Source organism: Hypanus sabinus, chromosome 2 (assembly GCF_030144855.1).
Source record: "Hypanus sabinus isolate sHypSab1 chromosome 2, sHypSab1.hap1, whole genome shotgun sequence".
NCBI classification, from domain to species: Eukaryota; Metazoa; Chordata; class Chondrichthyes; order Myliobatiformes; family Dasyatidae; genus Hypanus; species Hypanus sabinus.
In genome coordinates, this window is record NC_082707.1 from 14,176,916 (window position 1) to 14,198,881 (window position 21,966).

Below are 21,966 nucleotides of genomic sequence, written 5' to 3' on the forward strand. Positions count from 1 at the left end.
GGAGTTATACAGCACAGAAGAATACTTGAGCGAGACTCATTTGCCTGTGGTTGGCCCATATCCCTACAGACCTTGTCTAACCATAAACTTGTCCAAATGACTTTTAAGCATTGTAATTATACTCACATCTATCACTTCCTCTGGTAGCAAACTCCAGATACCCATCACCTTCTGTGTGAAAAACCTATCCCTCGGGTCCTCATTAAGTCTTTTCCCCTCCCACCTTAAACTTACACCCTCCAGATTTAGACTCCCCTGCTCTAGGAAAAAGATTGTGACCATCCATCTAATTTACTCCCAGTATAATTTTACTGAATTTTAGGTCACCTTTCAGTCTCCTTTACTTCAAGGGGGTAAAAAAGTCCAAACCTACCTAACCTTTCCTTATAACTGAAAGCCTTCCATCCTGCCAACATCCTCATCAATCCTTTTTTTCACTCTCTCTTGTCTAATTACGTCTGAGCAGAGAAGTAGAACTGAATAAACCACTCTGCAAGGGCTGGGCATGGTCTTGATGGGTCAACTTGAGCCACAATATTTATATAATTCTACAATGTATAAAAAATATTACTGCCTGACCAATAATGAAGACAAGATATGCCCAAAATACACACTCTTAAACATTCAGGCTAACCTTCAGGCGTTTTCAGAGAAAGTAAATTAGTCCTTTAACAAAAGCGCTAATCCTGTTGCTATGGTTACCATGCTGCGAGGCGCCTCGCACCGGAAAATACGACTGGAATTTTGGGTATTGTCGTTCCTACCTCTGGTTCTGCGTGCAGATAGACAAGGGCACGTGACCACATATACTACATCTCCCAAAGAGCCCTCAGCGGCGCTGTCTGGGTGTATTCGAGAGACGAACATTACTTTGGGTTTTGCAGTTTCTCTCCGGGCATGTCTTATTCCGTCGTGAGCGGAGCTAAGTCGGTTACAAGGGCGGGTCAGCTCGGTGCAGTTCGGGAGGAGAATCGGGGTAGGGATGAAACAACAAATAGAGATGGGATGGGAAAGGCTCCTTGGAGAGATAGAGGTGCAAAGACAGGTACAGGCTTAGGAACTGGTACAGGACTAGGTAGAAGTTCACTCACAGATACAGGTGTTAGGAAAAGTTCAAGTAAAACAAAAGTTTCAAGTGAAATTTCAAGCACAAGCCAGCGTGGGGATAAGGGTAATGCTATGGTACTACAAAAATGTAGTGCCACTAATCAAAATGCATCTCCGCCCAAATCTAGTCAAAAAACAACTTACTGGTAAGAGATCCGTGGAATAAGTCCCTTGCTCTGGTGTGAAGCAGAAAAGCAAACTTCTTGTGGTATAGCCCCTGCAATGCAGCACAATGGTTTCAGTTTCTAATACTTAAGAAACTGAAAACTAACATGATGGCTTGCACAGAATTTGTGTAGGTGTATTGGTTAAACTATAAATGGACGCCTATGTTCCTATTTGAATGTTTTTCAAATAAGACAAGTTATCTGGTGCAAACTGTGACCTGTGCTAGCTATGGCCCAATGGTTTTAGAGATGAAACATCATCTCTAGCCTTCTAGCTCAACTGGTCTGTATTCCAATCACATTTATGTGATCAAATAACTTACATCTATCATATGGGAGGAAACCGGAGCACCAGGTGGGAACCCTCACAGTCATGAGGGGGACATGCAGACAGTGACAGAGTTGAATCCAGGTCACTGGCACTGTAACAGCATTCCTCTAGCTGTGCTGCTCCTCGGTATTTTAATGAAGAGCTTCTTCCTTGTCACCTTTTAGGATGATGCATTAAACTCACATTTCATTTATCCTCTTGAATAAGTGTAGGTGTGTTATGACACAGTATAAAAAAATGGGAGAAATTATCATGGATTTCCTCAACTATAAATTTAACATAACTAAAATTGATAATCTGGTCATTTTCACACTCTTGTTTATCAGATTTCACTGCGTCCAAAGCAGATTAGTTGCAGTGCTTTCTTTGTTAGGATGGGAAACAGCTTCTTCCATCCCACCACCCCCCCCCAACCCCCAGGCCATGAGACTACTGAACACCCTGCCACCACCAGGTCTCATCACATCTGAAATGCCAGTTATACTCTTTGATTTGCATTGTAAATACACTTTGTTATTTGTGGTAATATTACTTTATGTGTAGTGCATGAGTTATGTCCCTGTGTTTATGCATCTTGGTTTGGAGGAGCATTGTTGCATTTGGCAGGATATATGTGTATGGCTGAAGGGCAATAAATTTGAACTTGATCTATGATGGACTTCAGGATGCCTTCAAATCAGGAGAGGCATGATGGAATTGCAAATCTTTTCTTGAATTTGGAATTTTATATATAGTATAGAGTTTGTATTTCATAAAGAATCAAATTTAATAGGTGTCTTTTGTTTTCTGAAATGTTGTTGCTTTCCCAGGCTAGGCAAATAGAGCACCCAATTGTGTACAGTTAGTTCTCACTGGAGTGTGATAGTAACTTAAATCATTGGGTTTAGTGATGTTGAATTGTAATCAGAGAATTGGAAATAAATTACAAGTCTGCTAATGGTAGTTTCTAACACTGACCATTAATCTAAGCTTTTAACTAACTGAATCCAAACTCTTTAACTGTAGCTCTATTTCCTTTCCTCCCATAAGACCACAAAACACAGGAGCAGAATTAGGCCACTTAGCCTGTCGAGTCTGTTCTGCCATTCCATCATGGCTGCTTATCCTTCTCAACCCCATTCTCCTGCCTTCACCCCATAACCTTTGACACCATGACTAATCAAGAACCTATTAACCTCTACTTCAAGTAAACCCAATGACTTGCCACCCACAGCCATCTGTGGCAGCGATTTCCACAGATTAACCACCCTTTGGTTAAAGAAATTCCTCCTTATCTCTGTTCTAACAGTACATCCCTCTCTTCTGAGGCTGAGCCCTCTGGTCCTAGACTTGCCCACTACGGGAAACATTTTTGTCACATCCACCCTCCCTAGCCTTTCCTTTCTCTCTACACATCTAAATGTATAATTCAGATTTTGGGCTGCCAATAGCACAATGCTTGTGGTATCAGTAGTTATCATGATGCCTTTGAGTCAGTTGACATTGATTTCTGATGGTCAAAACTGCTACTTTTTTTTTACAGCCTTTAATAAATCTTTCTTTTTTTCCAGTCATGGTGCATATTCTGTAACGGTACCAGATCAGAAGAAGAGGAGTGACTTACAGAAAAGTAAGTATTTTGTTTCCATGAAGGCTTTACTGTTTTTTTCCCTCCCTTTTATGCTTTTGGAATTTGTTACTGTGCCTGGTTAGTTTCACGTTAAATTCCTGGCTGAGGCCAAGTTATCAACTTGCTTCTGAATGCTGAGCAGTTGACCGTCAGTAGGAAGTATGCAAAGGCAAGTAAGAGTGAGTGGTTACCTTCTGTTCCTGTATTACTGTGGGGAATTCCTGAACTGTACAGTTTTTTGTGGGTGGCACAATGCTTTCACAGTGCTAACAAATCACAAATCAAGGTTTGATTCCTGCCACTATCTGTAAGGAGCTGGTGTTTTTTCCCACAAAATTTCAGAGGAACTCAGCAGGCCAGGCAGCATTTTTTGCAAAAAAATTACAGTCGACGTTTTGGACTGAAACCTTTTGACCCCTCCCAAGATTCACCTATCACCTAGCGTTTCTCTCTTCCCCTTCCCCCAACTTTCAAATCTCCTCCTCACCTTTTTCTCTCCAGTCCTGCGGAGGGTTTCAGCCCAAAACATCGACTGAACTTTTTTCCATAGATGCTGCCTGGCCTGCTGAGTCCCTGTGACCGTATGGGTTTCCTCCAGGTGCTCTGGTTTCATGCCACATTGCAAAGACATATGGTTAGGTCTGGTCAGTTGTGGGCATGCTATGTTAGCAACAGAAGTGTGGCAACACTTGGAGTCTGTTCCCAGAATATCCTTGGACTGTGTTGGTTGTTGACACAAAGCAGTACGTTTCACTGTGTATTTTGATATACATGTGATAAATAAAGCTAATCAATCTTTAGTTCTTATCTCTTTGATTAATAACATCTGGACTATTATGAATTCTCAGAATCAGGTTTATTTTCACTGTCATCCAATTTATTGTTTTGTGGCAGCAGCACAGTGCAATATATAAAATTACTATAAATTTAGGCATCCGTTAGTCTCAAGAAACCATGGATTTGCGCCTTGGAAAGCTTACAGGGCGCAGGCCTGGGCAGGGTTGTGCAAGTCTCCCCTCTCCATGCCACCGATGTTGTCCAAGGGAAGGGCAAGGGCCGATAAAGTTTGGCACCAGTGTCGTTGCAGAGCAATGTGAGGTTAAGTACCTTGCTCAAGGAATGTAGAACACAAGCAAAATAGTGAAATACTGTCATGGACGGTTCAAAAATCTGATGGTAGGGGGAGAAAAGCTGTTCCTACAACCTTGGAAGAAAAGTAAAGCATAAGATTTACTTAAATTTCTATTTAACTATTGCAATCTTTTAAAATTATGCATGGTGATTCAAGATTACACTTCGACAGTGGTGGGTTGCAGCCATTGCAGTTAGATAACAGTAAAATCGGGGAAAACACTCTAACTCCTTACAGATGGTGCTGAAATTGAGCTCTATAGTCCAATGACCCCAGCTGTAATCAGCAAGAGTGAACAGAATTTCCTTTTAATCTTTCTACAAGGTTAGAATTATTTTTTGTAGTGCCTCTCACAGCCTAGGTATGTGGTAAAATATAATGTAGCCAATGGAAGTGAAGCAATTGCTTGCATTAACCACTACAGTACCATGGTACCCAATGTGAGTTGATTGTGTTGCTCTGAGATCTGGAATAGATTCAGTGGCTTTCTAGATCATAAAAAATATTGTGGAAATGACCATGAAAATTGTGTACTCATTATCAACCTGATACTTGTGGGAGTTTGTGTAGAAATTAATCGCTGCATTTCTTTCATTATAGCTGTGACATTTAAAACGTGCTTCATTTTCATTGGCTGCATTATATTCTTCAACATGCCTAGTCTGTGAGAGGCACAATAGAAAGTAATTATAACCTTGTAGAAAAATTTAAAGGAAATTCTGTTCGTTCTTGCTGATTTCCTAGTATAGTTCACTAGCATTGATAAAACCAAAACAAAATACACTGTAGTGTTACAGGTGCTTTAATTTTGACTGATTTGGTTTATTACATGATGCATACACTCCCAAGCAGTAAGGCTGATCAACACATCCACCCACTTACCAACCCCATCATACCTCCCACCACCAATATTTTATCAGCGATACCTTTTGTATAGACACTTCTGTGCTTATAGTCACTTTATGGGCATACAATCAGTCTATGTTAATAAGCTATTTATATTTATTGTGTTCTTTATCTTTTTTTTGTGCTGCCTTAGAACTGGAATATAACAATTGTTATGTTCTCCTTTAGCCGGAGGGTGGTGAATCTATGGGGTTTGTTGCCCAGACGGCTGTAAAAGGGTAAAGTCATTGGGTATCTTTAAAGCAGAAGTTGACTCGTTCTTGATTACTAAAGGCATCAAAGGTTGTGGGGAGAAGGCAGAAGAATGGGGTTGGGAGGCAATGTTCCCTCTAATTTGTAATGACCAGTGTGCACAAAAATAGTGCTGTCCAATTTTTTGCCCAATGGTGACAATATGTGAGCACTGAATTTTTAAGTGGAAGTAAACTACCAAGTCCAGTTTGTTGTTTGGTGTAGCAGTTTCTACTGTTTAAGTAAGCCATTCTGCTTTAAATGAACTAGCAGTTCTCTTGTGTTTCACGCCCTTTGTTTCTTTGGAATTGCACAGAGTGAATCAATAACTTATTCAATAAAAACAGTATAAATAAGCCAGTTCTAAAATCTACAGAAAAATCAGTGCAAACTCCATGTTGTCAACACCATCTGCATCAGAAATGGGAAAAGGAAATGTGTTTGCAAAATATGCTTAACATGCCAACGAGGTAGAGGGTAACAACCTTTTCTGTGTAGTTGAAATGCGTTTGTGCGCCGCAGCAAAAGAAGTGTACGTGTGCACACACGTACACCTCAGAGGGAACATTGTTGAGAGGGGTAATAAATCAGCCATGATGGAATAATGGAGCAGACTCGTTGGGCTGAATGGCCTAATTCTGCTCCTATGTCATATGGTCTTTACACTTGTGTACTGGAAATGACATTAAACCATCCTGAACATGTACTTGCACTTTGACAATAAATTTGACTTTGATTTACCAGTTTTGTACAGAATTAATCACTTAATGCTTCCCTTTTTAAAGAAGCCTCAGTGCAAAATTATTTGCGAAGTCTGATTAATAGTTTTGGACTTAAAAGTGATTTTGTTTTTTGTGGTAATCTGGTGTTGGGTGTTGCTTGCTTCACCATCTCTAGGTTGCTGTCTATATACAGTGTGTCTGGCCAGGGTTCTTTGGCAGAAAGTGATGCCCTGAAGGTAAATGAACTAAAATCTCAGGATTCCTGCATAAATCAAAATGGAAAATGTTAGTATGTGAGCTATTGCTGTTCACAGTGCATGAGTTGGTGGTGATGCTGCTGGCTGTATCCCAGCCTCCTATAAATCTGCATTAGAATAGAAGGAAATCATTTACAGGCAGTCCCCAGGGGACAAAAGGTTTCTGTTCCTGAAGTAAAGTCTCTGGCTGTCTACTCTGTCTCTAATCATCTTGGACACCTCTACCAATCACCTCTCATTGTCCTATGCTCCAAAGAGAAAAGCCCCAGCCTGCTCAACCTATCTTAATAAAACACGTTATCTAATGTAGACAGCATTCTGGTAAATCTCCTCCATGTCCATAAGACCTAGGAGCAGAATTAGTCTATTCGGGCCATTAAGTCTGGTCTACTATTTCATCATGGTTGATCCATTTCCCTCTTAGTTCCACTCCCCTGCCTTCTCCCCATGACCTTTCTGACTAATCAAGAACCTAACAACATGTCCTTATATACAGCCAATGACCTGGCCTCCATGGCCACCTGTAGCAACAAATTCCACAGATTCACCTCCCTCTCTCTAAAGAAAGTTCTCCTGATCTCTGTTCTAAAGTGATGCCCCTCTATTCTGAGGCAGTGCCCTCTGGTCGTAAAATCCCCCACTATAGAAACATCCTCTTTACATCCATTCTATCTAAGCCTTTCAACATTTGATAGGTTTCAATTAGGTACCCTTCCCCCCCCCCCACCATTTTTCTAAGCTCCAACGTGTACATCGTTCAATTGCTCCTCATGTGAAAACCTTTTCATTCCTGGAATCATTCTCGTTAACCTCCTCTGAAGCCTCTTCAATGTCAGTGCATCCTACACACTTTCAAAAGCTTCCAAGCAGCATGGTGCCTGCAGCGGCTGGCAAATCCATCCCAACAGTTTCTCAAACACTCGTTCATATTTACAGCTGTCCATAAATTGGTGTTCATAACCCAGAAAGAACTCCCTCTCAGCTTGTTTCACTATTTGATGGCTGATCTGTGACAAAAATTGCAGTTGGTGGTGGAGGCAGATACACTAGAGCCTTAATGATTCCAGGAATGAAAGGGTTATCATACGAGGAACATTTGATGGCTCTGGGTCTGTACTCGCTGGAATTCAGAAGGATGAAGGGGGATCTCATTGAAACCTTTTGCATGTTGAAAGGCCTAGACAGTTTCCTATGGTAGGAGAGTCTAGGATAAGAGGGCAAAGCCTTGGATAGTGGGGTGCCGTTTCAAAACAGAGCTGCTTATAAATTCTTTGGCCAAATGGTGGTGAATTTGTGGAATTTGTTGCCGCATGCAGCTGTGGAGGCCAAGTTGCTGGGTGTATTTAAACCAGAAATTGATAGGTTCTTGATTGGACATGGCATCAAAGGTTACGGGTAGAAGACCGGGAACTGGGGTTGAGGAGGAGATACAGAAAAAGGATCAGCCATGATTGAACGCCGGAACAGATTTGATGGGCCAGATGGCCTAATTCTGCACTTATGTTGTATGGTCTAAGATATGAAAGATATGGAAATTATGTAGGCATAAGGTTTAGTTTAGTTGGCCATTAGATTATTAGTTTATTTCATTCGGCACAACATTGTGGAATAATGAGCCTGTTCCTGTGCTGTAATGTTCTGTGTTTTATGATTGTAGTGGGCAGCTGCAAGAGTTGCCATGTTACCAGTGGCACAATAGCATGCCAACAACTTACCAGCTCTAACTATTTGTCTTTGGAATAGAAAGAAAAGGAGACCTAAAATCTGTTCATTTCATTGATGACTTCATTCCACAGACGGTTGCAAGCTAGCACTGCACAGAGAACAGAGCTGCTTTCTCCTGATTATTTGAACTGTAGCGTAGCTGTGGCCCAGTGGTTAAACTACAGGTGACTGGGAATGCTTCAAGCAGGCTGTGGAATGAGATGTTCAGAATGAATGCTGTCATCTAATATGTGATTAATCTCGCTTCCACCTAGAAGCAGCTGCAGAATTGGCTGCCTTGGAAAAGCTGAAACGTCGAAATATCAGACAAGTTTCTATCATTCCAAGCAGTGTTGGTGAGTAAAATAATATTTCTTCAAGGCTAATGTAGAACCATACACAAGATAAGCATTGAAGTGTAATGTACACAAAATACTGGAGGAACTCAGCAGGTCAGGCAGCATCTATGAAGTGGTACAAAGGGTAGATATTTTGGGCCGAGACCCTTCATCAGGACTGGAAAGGAAGTGGGAGGAATTTGGAATAAGGAGGGGTTGGGAGGAGAGGAGAAGCAGTACAAGGTCACAGGTGAGACCAGGTCAGGTGGAAGGTGGGTGGGGTGTATAGTGAGAAGTTGGGAGGCGTTAGGTGGAAAGGTAAAGGAGCGAAGAAAGAGGAATCCGATAGGAGAGTGAACCATGGGAGAAAGGGAAATAGGAGGGTCACCAGGTCATGAGCAGGTGAGGAGAAGAGAAGGGGTGAGTGTGAAACCAGAATAGGGAATGGAATAGGAGAGTAAAAGGGAGGGGGAGTAAAGACAATTCTTTGGGTGTGGTATTGTTGGAAAGTGGGTGGCAGGGTGGAGATAAGTCTCTACCATAGGGGGTGAAAACTGGTCCTGCCAGCTGCTAGCCTGCAGGTCACCCTTAGACAAGGTGTAGCACCTTGTGAAAATGCGATGGGGTAGGGAGAGGGAGGGAATTACTGGAAGTTGGTATGAACATCAAATTCACCAACTTCCACTAATTCCCTCCCTCTCCCTTCCCCTATCACACTTTCACTCTGCTTCCTCTTCTAGCTGCCTATCACCCCTCTCATGATTCTGCCTTCTTCTACTACCCATAGTGCTTTCCTTCTTCACCTCTCCTGCCTATCCCCTCCCTGCTTCCCCTCCCCCACCCCTTGATCTTTCCTCTGATTGTTTTTCTACCTGCACCTTCCCCCTCCCCCCACCTTGTTTAAAGGGCCCCTGCCCCCTCCTCCTTCAGTCCTGACGAAGGGTCTCGGCCCGAAACGTTGACTACTCCTTTCAACGGATGCTGCCTGACCTGCTGAGTTCATCCAGCTTGTTTGTACATGTTGATTTGACCACAGCATCTGCAGTGTACTTTGTGTTTACTAAGCATCAGTTTTGATGCTTGGGATATCAAGAGCCAAACAAATAGATACAATCATCAGTGAAAAAAATAATTTGTCATTTTACCACATGGACTGTTTCCCTGTTCACAACCACAAAACGTTGATTTATAATTTTTAGCTTTCAAAAATTCTCGCTCTTTCATAAAAGGACTATGACTTCACATCGCTGAGTATTAAAATCCTTTGGTTTAGAAATCCAGTAGTGTCAGCACAATACTTGTAATGAAATGCAGTGGATTTAATAGTGGGATGGAACAAAGCATAAGGATATGTGCAAGTTATTCAAGTAACTGAAGTAATATCCATAAGTATTTTAACAAAGAACAAATGTGAAAAGAGATTCTACAAAAGAACACACACACAAAATACTGGAGGTTCTCAGCAGGTCAAGTGGCAGACATTGAAATGAATGAACAAACAATCAACCTTTTAGGATGAGTTTTTATCTAAATCAGAACATGTGACATCAGAATTAAGTTTAATATCCTTGGCAGATAGTCATAAAATTTGTTGAAATTACTCTATATTTTCTGATAACAAAAAAAAAGGATAAGCCATTGGCGCACAATGTTGTGCCACTCTTGATACCTCTTCCTGTGTATCATCCATATCCCTCTATTCCCTTCATATTTTTATCTAAAAGCCTCTAAAACTCCTCCAAACTACCTGCTTCCGTGACTACCACTTGGTATCCCATTCCAGACTCCTCTTTACACATTCTCTGTGTAAAAAAAAATAATAATTTGCCCTTCACATCTCCTTTATACTTAAGTCATCTAAGCTTAAAAACATGTCTTCTGGTGTTTGGCATCTCATGCTGAGGAAAAGGGAAATTTACACTCAGAGAGCTCTTTATTTTGTCTGTCTGTACACCTGTTTGTTAATACAAATATCTAATCAGCCAATCGTGTCGCAGTAACTCATTGCATAAGAGCATGCAGACATGGTCAAGAGGTTCAGTTGTTGTTCATACCAAATATCTGGATGGGGAAGAAATGCAGTTAAAGTGATTTTGATTATGAAACGATTGTTGGTACCAGATGGGATGGGTTTGAGTATCTCAGGCTGCTCATCCTCTGGGATTTTTAGACAAATCTGAACTGTGAAAATGCATTAATGAGAGAGGTCAGAGGAGAATGGCCAGACTGGTTAAAGCTGACGGAAAGGTGACAGCCACTCAAATCCCCACACATTGCTACAAAAATGTGCAGAAGAACAAATCTGAACACACAACACATCAACAGTGAAGTGGATGAGTTACAGCAAAGGTAGGCTATGAGCATACAAATCAGCAGCCACTTCATAGCCACTGAGTGTATATAATGCTTTTCATAATTTTTTAAAATAACTTTATATTTAAATGGATTTTGAAATTAGTCAGTGCTTTGATGTGAGACACTACTCTCAGTTCACCCACAGCAGATACCTACAAGTGGAATTTATTGTTTTAGGGGGTACACTGACACAGGAGGAAGTAAGGCAGAAACAGCAGCTGGCTTTTGATAAAGCTAAAGCAGAGCAGGTAAGGAGAATTTGTATATTCTTTACATACCACATCAAGTTCAAGTTTATTGTCATTCAACTGTGCACATATATACAGCTAAAATTATTTAAGTATGTAAAAAAGTGAGATGAGAGTGGATATAGGACCGCTAGAAAATGATGCTGGAGGAAAAATAATGGAGGACAAGGCAGATGAAGTAAATGAGTATTTTGCATCAGTCTTCACTGTAGAAGACAGTAACAGTGTGCCAGATGTTGCAGAGTGTGAAGAAAGAGAAGTGAGTGCAGTTACTATTACAAAGGAGAAGGTGCTCAAAAAGTTGAAAGGCTGAAGGGTACATACGTAAGTCACCTGGACCAGATGAAATGCACCCTAGGGTTCTAAAAGAGGTAGCATTAGAGATTCTGGAGGCATTAACAATGATCTTTCAAAAATCTTTGGAGTCTGACATGGTGCCAGAGGACTGGAAAATTGCAAATGTCACTCCACTCTTTAAAAAAGGAGGAAGGCAGCAGAAAGGAAAATGTAGACCAGGTAGCCTGACCTCAGTGGTTGGGAAGATGTTGGAGTCAATTGTTAAGGATGAGGTTATGGAATACTTGGTGACACAGGACAAGATAGGACAAAGTCAGCGTGGTTTCCTTCAGGGAAAATCTTGCCTGAGGAACCTGTTGGAATTCTTTGAGGAGATTACAATTAGGATAGATAAAGGGGATGCAGTGGATGTTGTATATTTGGACTTTCTAAAGGCCTTTGACAAGGTGCCACACATGAGGCTGCTTACCAAGTTAAGAACCCCTGGTGTTACAAGAAAGTTACTAACATGGTTAGAGCCTTGGCTGATTGGTAGGAGGCAGTGAGTGGGAATAAAAGCATCCTTATCTGGTTGGTTGCCAGTGATTAGTGGTGTTGCACAGAGGTCGGTGTTGGGACAGCTTATTTTTATACTGTATATCAATGATTTAAATGCTGGACTAGATGGCTTTGTTGCCAAGATTGGTGGAGTGGCAGGCAGGGTTGAAGAAACAGGCTGAAGAAGGACTCAGACAGATTAGGAGAATGGGCAAGAAAGTGGCAAATGAAATACAATGTTGGAAAGTGCATAGTCATGCACTTTGGTAGTGAAAAAAATATGCAAGCTATTTTCTAAATGGGAAGAAAATCCAAAAATCTGAGATGCAAAGGAACTTGGGAGTCCTTGTGCAGAATACCTTAAAGATTAACTTACAGGTTGAGTCGGTGATGAGGAAGGCAAATGCAATGTTAGCATTCATTTCAAGAGGGCTTGAATGCAAGAGCAGGGATGTGATGCTGAGGTTTTGTAAGGCTCTGGTGAAGCCTCACCTTGAGTATTGTGAACAGTTTTGGGCTCCTCATCTTTGAAAAGATGTTCTGGCATTGGAGAGGGCCCAGAGGAGGTTCACAAGGATGATTCCTGGAATGAAAGGGTTATCATACAAGAACATTTGAGGGCTCTGTGTCTGTACTCGCTGGAACTTAGAAGGATGATGAGGGATCTCATTAAAGCTTTTCAAATGTTGAACGGCCTAGTCAGAAAGGATGTTTCCTATGGTGGGGCAGTCTAGGACAAGAGGGCACATCATCAGGATAGAAGGGTGTACATTTAAAAAAAATGTCTTTAGCCAGGGGGTGGTGAATTTGTGGAATTTGTTACTACAGGCAGCTTTGGAGGCCAGGTCATTGGGTGCATTGAAGGCAGAGGTTGATAGTTTGTTGGTTGGACATAGCATCAAAGGTTTTGGGGAGAAGGCTGGGGAATGGGGTTGTGGAGGGGAAAAAGATCAGTCATGATTGAATGGCAGAGCAGACTCAATAGGTCAAATAGCCTAATTCTGCTATTATATCTTAGACTAAATGAAGCAACGTTTCTCTGGAGACAAGGAGCAAAACACAGTATATACAGCAGGACATAGCATTTATAATTACAATAGCACATACGGTCACAAAATAATATTAGCACAATTTCCTTAGTGGCAGGTCATGAATATTAACTGTGCATGGAGCGTTGACCTGGAACCACATTTCTGCAAGGCCAAGCATACAGCAGTTCTTCATCTCTCACCCGTCAGCCACAGATGAAAGCAATCCAGCTTGTCTTGTGCTGTCTGCTGCAGATGAAAGTGTATCTGCTTCTATCCCACTGGAAAAATGCAGCTATCTCTATCCCCTTTATGATTTTATGTATGTCTCTGAGATGAAGACCCAGCTTTTTAAATCTCTCCTTTTATATCATGATCTTGCATCATCAATGAGGATGGGAGAGGTTCCAGAGGATTGGAGGGTCGCAGATGTTGTTCCTTTATTCAAGAAAGAGAGTAGGGATAGCCCAGGAAATTATAGACCAGTGAGTCTTACCTCAGTGGTTGGTAAGTTGTTGGAGAAGATCCTGAGAGGCAGGATTTATGAACACTTGGAGAGTCATAATATGATTAGGAATAGTCAGCATGACTTTGTCAAAGGCAGGTCATGCCTTACGAGCCTGATTGAATTTTTTGAGAATGTGACTAAACATATTGATGACAGTAGAGACGTAAGTGTAGTTTATATGGATTTTAGCAAGGCTTTTGATAAGGTATCCCAATCAAGGCTTATTGAGAAAGTAAGGAGGCATGGGATCCAAGGGGACATTGCTTTGTGGATCCAGAACTGGCTTACCCACATGAGGCAAAAGTGGTTGTAGACAGGTCATATTCTGCATGGAGGCTGGTGACCAGTAGTGTGCCTCAGGGATCTGTTCTGGGACCCCTACTCTTAGTGATTTTTATAAATGACCTGGATGAGGAAGTGGAGGGATGGGTTAGTAAGTTTGCTGATGACACAAAGGTTGGAGGTGTTGTCGATAGCGTGGAGGGCTGTCAGAGGTTATAGCTGGACAATGATAGGGTGCATAACTGGGCTGAGAATTGGCAGATGGAGTTCAACCCAGATAAGTGTGAAGCCGTTCATTTTGGTAGATCAAATATGGTGACAGAATATAGTATTAATGGTAAAACTGTTGTCAGTGTGGAGGATCAGAGGGATCTTGGGGTCTGAGTCCATAGGATGCTCAAAGCAGCTGCGCAGGTTGACTCTGTGGTTAAGAAGGTATACGGTGCATTGGCCTTTATCAATCGTGGGATTGAGTTTAAGAGCTGAGAGGTAATGTTGCAGCTCTGCCCCAGAAGGCAGTGGAGGCCAAGTCTCTGGATGCATTCAAGAGAGAGTTAGATAGAGCTCTTATAGATAGCGGGGTCAAGGGATATGGGGAGAGGGCAGGAACGGGATACTGATTGTGTATGATCAGCCATGATCACAGTGAATGGCAGTGCTGGCTAGAAGGGCCAAATGGCCTACTCCTGCACCTACTGTCTATTGTCTATATAGGACCCTGGTCAGACCTCGCTTGGAGTACTGTGCTCATTTCTGGTCACCTCACTACAGGAAGGACGTGGAAACCATAGAAAGGGTGCAGAGGAGATTTATGAGGACGTTGTCTGAATTGGAGAGCATGCCTTATGAGGATAGGTTGAGTGAACTCAACCTTTTCTCCTTGGAGCAACAGAGGATAAGAGGTGACTTGATAGAGATGTATGAGATAATGAGAGGCATTGATTGTGTGGATAGTCAGAGGCTTTTTCCCAGGGCCGAAATGGCTAGCACGAGAAGGCATAGTTTTAAGGTGCTTGGAAGTAGGGTCAGAAGAGATGTTGGGGTAAGTTTTTTATACAGTGAGTGGTGAATGCGTGGAAAGGGCAGCCGGCAGTGGTGATGGAGGCGGAAGCAAAAGGGTCTTTTAAGAGACTCCTGGATGTGTACATGGAGCTTAGAAAAATAGAGGGTTATGAGTAAGCCTAGGTAGTTCTAAGGTAGGGACATGTTCGGCACAGCTTTGTGGACCAAAGGGCTTGTATTGTGCTGTAGGTTTTCTATGTTTCTATCAGTCCTTCGAATTTGGGCAATATTCTTGTAAATCATTTTTGCACTCTTACCAGTTTAATCACATACTTCCTATAATGAGGTGTCCCAAACTAGGAAAAACCTGAGGCAAGAAAAGCATAGCTAATTGTAGGCTGTCAAGCATGATCCTCACTGATTTGACTTGAAGCAAATGATGCATTTCACTGTATGTTTTGACGTGACAGATAAAGCTCATCTTTAACTTGCAGTTTCATAAAATGGAAGGAATGTCATTAGACCTTCACAGAAAATGTAATTCGAATTGAGAATTCCCAAAGGAAAATAGTTCTTTTCCAGAACAGTGAACGTACATCAAACATACAGTGAAATGTGTCATTTTGCTTCGACCACTAACACAGTCCGAGGGTTTTGCTGGGGGGTAGCTCACAAATGTTGTCATGCTAAACCTAACCCTAACTCTATGTTTTTGTAATGTAGGAGGAAACCCATACAATCACTGGGAGAATGCAAAGACTCCTTACAGACAGTTGTGGTGATTAAAGCCCGATCGATGATTGTCGGTGCTGCAAAGCAATTGCGCTCCAATACTGTGCTACCATCAAAAGCACAATTGTACTAACCACTTCGATACAGTGCTTCCGATCAAATAAGCCATTGTGCTAACCGATCTGACACTGCTGCCAATCAGATGCACAACTAAACTATTCATTGTGTCTACCAACACAATGTGCATATGCTTTTATTTCCAGCACTTTTATGTCCCTTTCTAAGAGCCTCTGGAACTCCCCTTTCATATCAGCTACCCTCCACCACTCCTGGCAGTGAATTCCAAGCTTCCATCACTCAAAATTGCCCTGCACATCATCTTTGATATTGCCCCCTCTCACCTTAACTCCATGCCTTCTGGTATTAGACATCTTAACCCTTGGAGAAAGCTACAAGCTGTCAACCTATCTGTGCCTCTCGCAATCTTAATATGCCTCTGTCAACTCTCCCGCAAGCATCCAATGCTGAAGAGGAAACATACCAAGCTCAGCAGAAGGGAAAACCACAGGACTTGTGTTGGAAGGAGGAATCTGAGGAAGATTTTTTCCACCCCGAGATCATTAAGATCTCGGACACACTACCTGAGCAAGCAGCAGTGGCAGGTTACATAGAAACGTAGAAAACCTACAGCATGATACAGGCCCTTGGGCCCACAAGGTTGTGCCGAACATGTCCTTACCTTGGAAATTACTAGGGTTACCTATAGCCCTCTATTTTTCTAAGCTCCATGTATATATCTAAAAGCCTCTTAAAAGACCCTATCGCATCTGCCTCCACCACCATTGCTGGCTGCCCATTCCACTCACTCAACACTCTCTGAGTAAAAAACTTAGCTCGACATCCCCTCTGTACGTACTCCTCAGCACTTTAAACTCGTGTTCTCTTGTGGCAACCATTTCAGCCCTAGGAAAAAGCCTCTGACTATCCACGTGATCATTTATATACACTTTACAAGCTGTTTAGATGATCACATGAAAAACCATGACACTTTTAGGAAACTGGAGCACCCAGAGAAAACCCATGCATTCCACAGGGAGAACATACAGAGACTCCATACAGAACATCACCAGAATTGAACTTTGGAATACCCCCAGCTGTAATAGTATGGCACTAAGCACTACGTTACCATGGTGCCCAATTCTAGTCCTTTTGAAATGAATGCTAATATTGCATTCATCTTCCTTACCACTGATTCAACCTGCAAGTTAACCTTTCAGGAATCCTGAATATTATAAATATTGTAATTACAATATTGTAAATAGATAATTTGATTAATCATTCTTAGTTGTTGAAGTAATTCATTATGGCTAGATGTACAAAATATGTGAATCCTTGACCCCTCTGAATTCTGAAATGGCTCCCCGTTTAGAAATAATCTACAGCTTTATTACTTATATTGAAATGTGTAACCATACACTTCCCTACACTGTATATTCCCTTTGAAAGTTACTGAATCTTCTTCTTTTATTGATCAGTACATTCATGTCAGTACAGGAAAAAGAAGACAACCCAGCTTGTACAGTGCCCCCAGAAATTTTCAAGTTTTATTGTTTTACAACACTGAATACCAGTGGATTTAATTTAGCTTTTTCTGACACTGATCAACAGCGAAAGACTCTTCCGTGTCAAAGTGAAAATGGATCTCTACAAAGTGATCTAAATTAAAACACAAAATAATTGATTGTGTAAGTACTCGCCCCCTTCAAATCAATGTATAGTAGATGCACCTTTGGCAGCAATTACAGCCTTGAGTCTGTATAGATAAGTCTGTCAGCTTTGCACATCTGGGCACTGCAATTTTACCTCACTCTTCTTTACAAAGCTTTTCTCACTCTGTCAGAGTGTTCGGGGTCGTGAGTGAACAGCCCTTTTCAAGTCCATCCTCAAATTCTCAATGAGATTAGGTCTGAACTCTAACTTGGCTAGTCCAGGGCATTAACTTCGTTGTTTTTAAGCCATTCCTATGTGGCTTTATAAGTGGGGTCATTGTCTTGCTGGAAAACAAACCTTCTCCCAAGTCACATTTCTCCTGTAGACTCCAGGATTTCGCTGCATCTTGCTGCATCCATTTTGCCCTCTACCTTCACAAGCCTTCCAGGGGCTGCTGCAGTGAAGCATCCCCACAGCATGATGCAGCCACCACTGCTTCACGGTAGGAATGGTGTGTTTTTGATGATGTGCCAAACATAGCGTTTAGTCTGATAGACAAAAAGCTCAATTTTGGTTTCTTTAGACGAGAGAACATTCTTCCAACTGACTTCAGAGTCTCCGCGTGCCTTCTGGCAAACTCTAGCTGAGATTTCATGTGAATTTTTTTCAACAGTGACTTTCTCTTTGCCACTTTTCCATCTAAGCCACTGAAGTTTGTAACTCCTCCAGTGTTGTCATAGTCTCTTGGTGGCCTCCCTCACTAGTCCCCTTCTTGCACAGTCACTCAGTTTTTGAAGACGGCCTGCTCCAGACAGACCTGTGTCATATTCCTTCCATTTCTTAATGATTGACTTTATTCCAAGTGATATTCAGTGACTTGGAAATTTTCTTGTATCCATCTCCTGACTTGTGCTTTTCAGTAACCTCTTTGCGGAGCTGCTTGAAGAGTTCTTTTGTCTTCATGGTGTGGTTTTTGCCAGGATACTGACTCACCAGAAGTTAGTCCTTCTGGATCCAGATGTATCTCTATTACAATCAATTGAAACAGCTTGACAGCACAGAGCTCTCCAAAAACAGATCTCTATTTACCTAATTATGTGACTTCTAAAACCAATTGGCTGTACCAGTGATGATTTGGTGTGTCATATTAAAGGAGGTGAACACTTATGCAATCAATTATTTTGTGTTTTATATTTGTAATTAATTCAAATAATTGTGGAGATCTGTTTTCACTTTGACATGAAAGAGTCTTTTTCTGTTGATTAATGTCAAAAAAGCCGAATTAAATCTACTGTGATTCGGGGGGGGGGGGGTGAATACTTTTTGTACGCACTGTATGTTGTTGAGTATAAAGTGCAAGCATCCAATTCCCCATTACACAGGAATTCACTATAGAAGCTTGTGTTGATCAAATTGATAATAAGACTCCTCTGGAATTTGATGGAAAAGCAAAGGCCTGGAGAGCTGTACATCTGCAGGATACAGCAATTGGGACAGAACTGTGGAAAAAGTTTGAACATGAGATTTCTAGTCATTTGCAGCTGCCATCAGAATTATTTTTTGGCATAGAGTGATCCTCTTACTTCGTATGGCTTTTGGAGGAGGGGTTTGACATGGATTTCAAACCAGACAGTATCTTGCAAGGCTACAGTCACCAGCAAGCTTTTTTCCTTCTTTATGAACGGCAAGTGTTGTGTATTTAATTTATCTGAGATATTTGTGCAATATTGTAAATAGATAGTTTGATTAATCATTCTTAGTTGTTGAAGTAATTAATTATGGCTATATGTACAAAATATGTGAATGGCATATGTCAACATGCCACTGTATCATACATACACACCTTGCTTAAAGTAAAAACAAAACTACAGTACACGTTATTCCTAGCTCCATGGTTCCCTTGAATTAGTTTTGCTGTTTGGAATGACAAAACATAACAGCAGTGTTTTCCAAATAATTAGTCCAAATAAATTAATATTACCAATTGGAAAGATCATTTCATTGTAAATTTATCTACTTTCTGTCATTCATTCCCACACTGGATGTTATTTCATTTGGGTATTTTAAGAAAATTCGTCATGCTGCTAATACAAGTTTACTCACTTCAGTAATCCATGCAATCAGTCGATATAAATTCAGGGTAGTGTGACGGTTAAGAGTAACACCATTGCAGCACCAGCGACCTGGGTTCATTTCCTGCCATTGTCTATAAGATGTGTACTTTCTCCCTGTAACCACATGGGTTTCCTCCGGGTGCTCTGGTTTTCAATTGGTCACATGGGTGCAAATGGGTGGCGTGGGACTGTTGGGTTGTCTCTCTAAATAGAAAAATAATCCTTGTAACTATTTCCTCACATGGTGGTGTTTTCTGTTGCCATCAGAGGATGTGGGCATGGTGTGGTGAACTACATATACCTGTCTGGACACGCCCCTCTGCTGACTGCTCCTGTGACTCCTCCCACAGACCCCTGTATAAAGGCGATTGGAGGCACTGCTCCTCCCTCAGTCTCCAAGATGTTGTCACATTTGCAGCTAATAAAAGCCGAACATTTGCCTCCCGTCTCCGAGAGTTATTGATGGTGCATCAATTTCATTAGCTGCTTTTTTAAAACATGGAGAGTATTTTACGACCGGACAGATTGGACGTTGATCCTCAAGCTCCCGAAGCAGCTATTGCCTTTGAACTCTGGCTTGCATGTTTCCAATCGTACCTGGAAGAGATTCCCATGACTGAGCCTGCTATCATGCACAGAGTTCTGCTCTCCAGGGTCAATCCGCGGGTATACTCCCTTATCAGAGACCTGCCGACCTACCAAGGCGCACTAGATGCCCTCAAAAGACAGTAACTGCGGCCGGTGAACACCGTCTACGCAAGACATCGCTTAGCGACATGGTGGCAGAGGGCCAGAGAGTCAAGAGCTGAGTTTGTCCAGGCCCTACAGACACTTGTGTGGGCCTGCAGCTGCAGGGGACTGATGGCGGAATAGCATGCGGAGCTCCTGGTACGAGATGCCTTCGTTACAGGGATCAGGTCAGTATATGTGTGCCTGCGGCTGCTGGAAAACGCCATTCGGCGATCAAGCTGGCCAATACGCTGGAGGATGCTCTGCACAACACTGACGCTGTCCAGCTGCGCGATCTGCCGGTCCCATGGACGCTGCAGACCCTACCACCCGCCGGCGAATCGATCACAGCTGCTGCCACTGGCGAGTCCGTGAACTCCCCGCAATCAACTACGGCTCCTGCCAGTCACAAGTCTGCATTGTGTTACTTCTGCGGACTTGAAAATCTCCCCTGAAATCGCTGCCCAGCCCAGCTGCAGAAAGAAGGGCCACTTCGCCAAGGCCTGTAAGTCTAAACCACGAGCGAGGTCGAGCAGCACTGCATGCGAGGCATGGGGTCACCATCTTGGTCGCCGCCATCTTGCCTGCCCGCCTCGTGCGAGGTATGGGGGCGGCCATCTTTGTCGGCGCCACCTCGCCACGCTTCTGACCCACAGGTGCTTACTGGGCACCACGACGGCATTTCAACTCTGGCCTCCGTAACCCTTAACCAATGTGGTCCACACCAGCTTGCAAGGTTAATGGTGGACATCTTGGTGGAGGGGCACAGGACTAGTTGCCTGTTTGACACGGGCAGCACTGATAGTTTTATTCACCCGGACACTGTGCAACGCTGCGGACTCATGACACAGCCGGTAAGCCGGAGGGTCACCATGGCTTCTGGATCGTATTCCACAGACATCCAGGGGGGTTGTGTAGCAACATTGGTGGTGCAGGGCACAGAATATCGGAACTTTGCGTTACTGGTCATGCCTCAACTCTGTGCCCCTGTGCTATTGGGGCTTGACTTCCAGAGCCACCTGAAAAGTGTGACAATGGAGTATGACGGACCCCTCCCACCGATCACTGTCAGAAATCCTCACTTTTGTGGGACTTCATCATATACCCCACTACTGACCACACACACACCGACCTGCACATCCCACCCAACACCATGCCAACGGCCGCGCTACTGACACCACTTGCAGCCTCTCCACCCTCAAGATCCCTCCTCCACTGCTGTTCGCCAACCTAACCGCCGACTGTAAACCTGTGGCAACCAAAAGCAGGAGGTACAGCGCGGGGGACAGGGCCTTCATTAAGTCGGAGGTGCAGCGACTGCTCAGGGAGGGGATCATTGAGCCAAGCACATGTCCTTGGAGGGCCCAGGTAGTCATTGTTCAGACCGGGCAGAAAAATAGGGTGGTCGTGGACTATAGCCAGACCATCAATAGGTTCATGCATCTTGACGTGTACCCCCTACCCCGCATCGCAGATATGGTCAATTAGATAGCCCAGCACAAGGTGTACTGGACCATAGACCTGAAATCCGCTTACCATCAGCTCCCCATCTGCCCAGAGGACTGCCCCTACACCGCCTTCGAGGCGGGCGGCAGGCTCTATCACTTCCTGTGCATCCCCTTCGGTGTCACGAATGATGTCTCTGTCTTCCAGAGGGAAATGGACCAGATGGTGGACCAGTGCCAACTGAAGGCCAAGTTCCCATATTTAGATAACATCACCGTCTGCGGTCACGACTGGTAGGATCACGACACCAACCTCCAATGATTTTTTCAAGCGGCCAAAGCTCTTAACCTCACCTATAATAGGGACAAGTGTGTGTTCAGAACCACCCAACTTGCTATCCTTGGGTATGTCGTGGAGAACGGGGTCATTGGCCCTGACCCTGACCGTATGCACCCCCTGCTGGAAAACCCTCTT

The 21,966-nt window shown here is 42.9% G+C and overlaps 1 protein-coding gene across 6 annotated transcripts in view; it reads left to right on the forward strand.

Moving 5' to 3' along the window:
- Window positions 1–860: 860 nt before the first annotated feature.
- Window positions 861–21,966, forward strand: part of LOC132406492 (uncharacterized) — a 31,689-nt gene continuing 10,583 nt past the window's right edge. For 2 of the 6 annotated variants that reach the window (XM_059992277.1, XM_059992272.1), the window contains exons 1-4: window positions 861–1,253; window positions 3,156–3,214; window positions 8,442–8,522; window positions 11,037–11,107. In XM_059992277.1, coding sequence (XP_059848260.1) covers window positions 898–1,253; window positions 3,156–3,214; window positions 8,442–8,522; window positions 11,037–11,107 — 567 coding nt within the window. In that variant the 5' untranslated portion in view covers window positions 861–897. The other 4 variants (XM_059992247.1, XM_059992254.1, XM_059992263.1 and 1 more) reach the window with 4 other exon arrangements.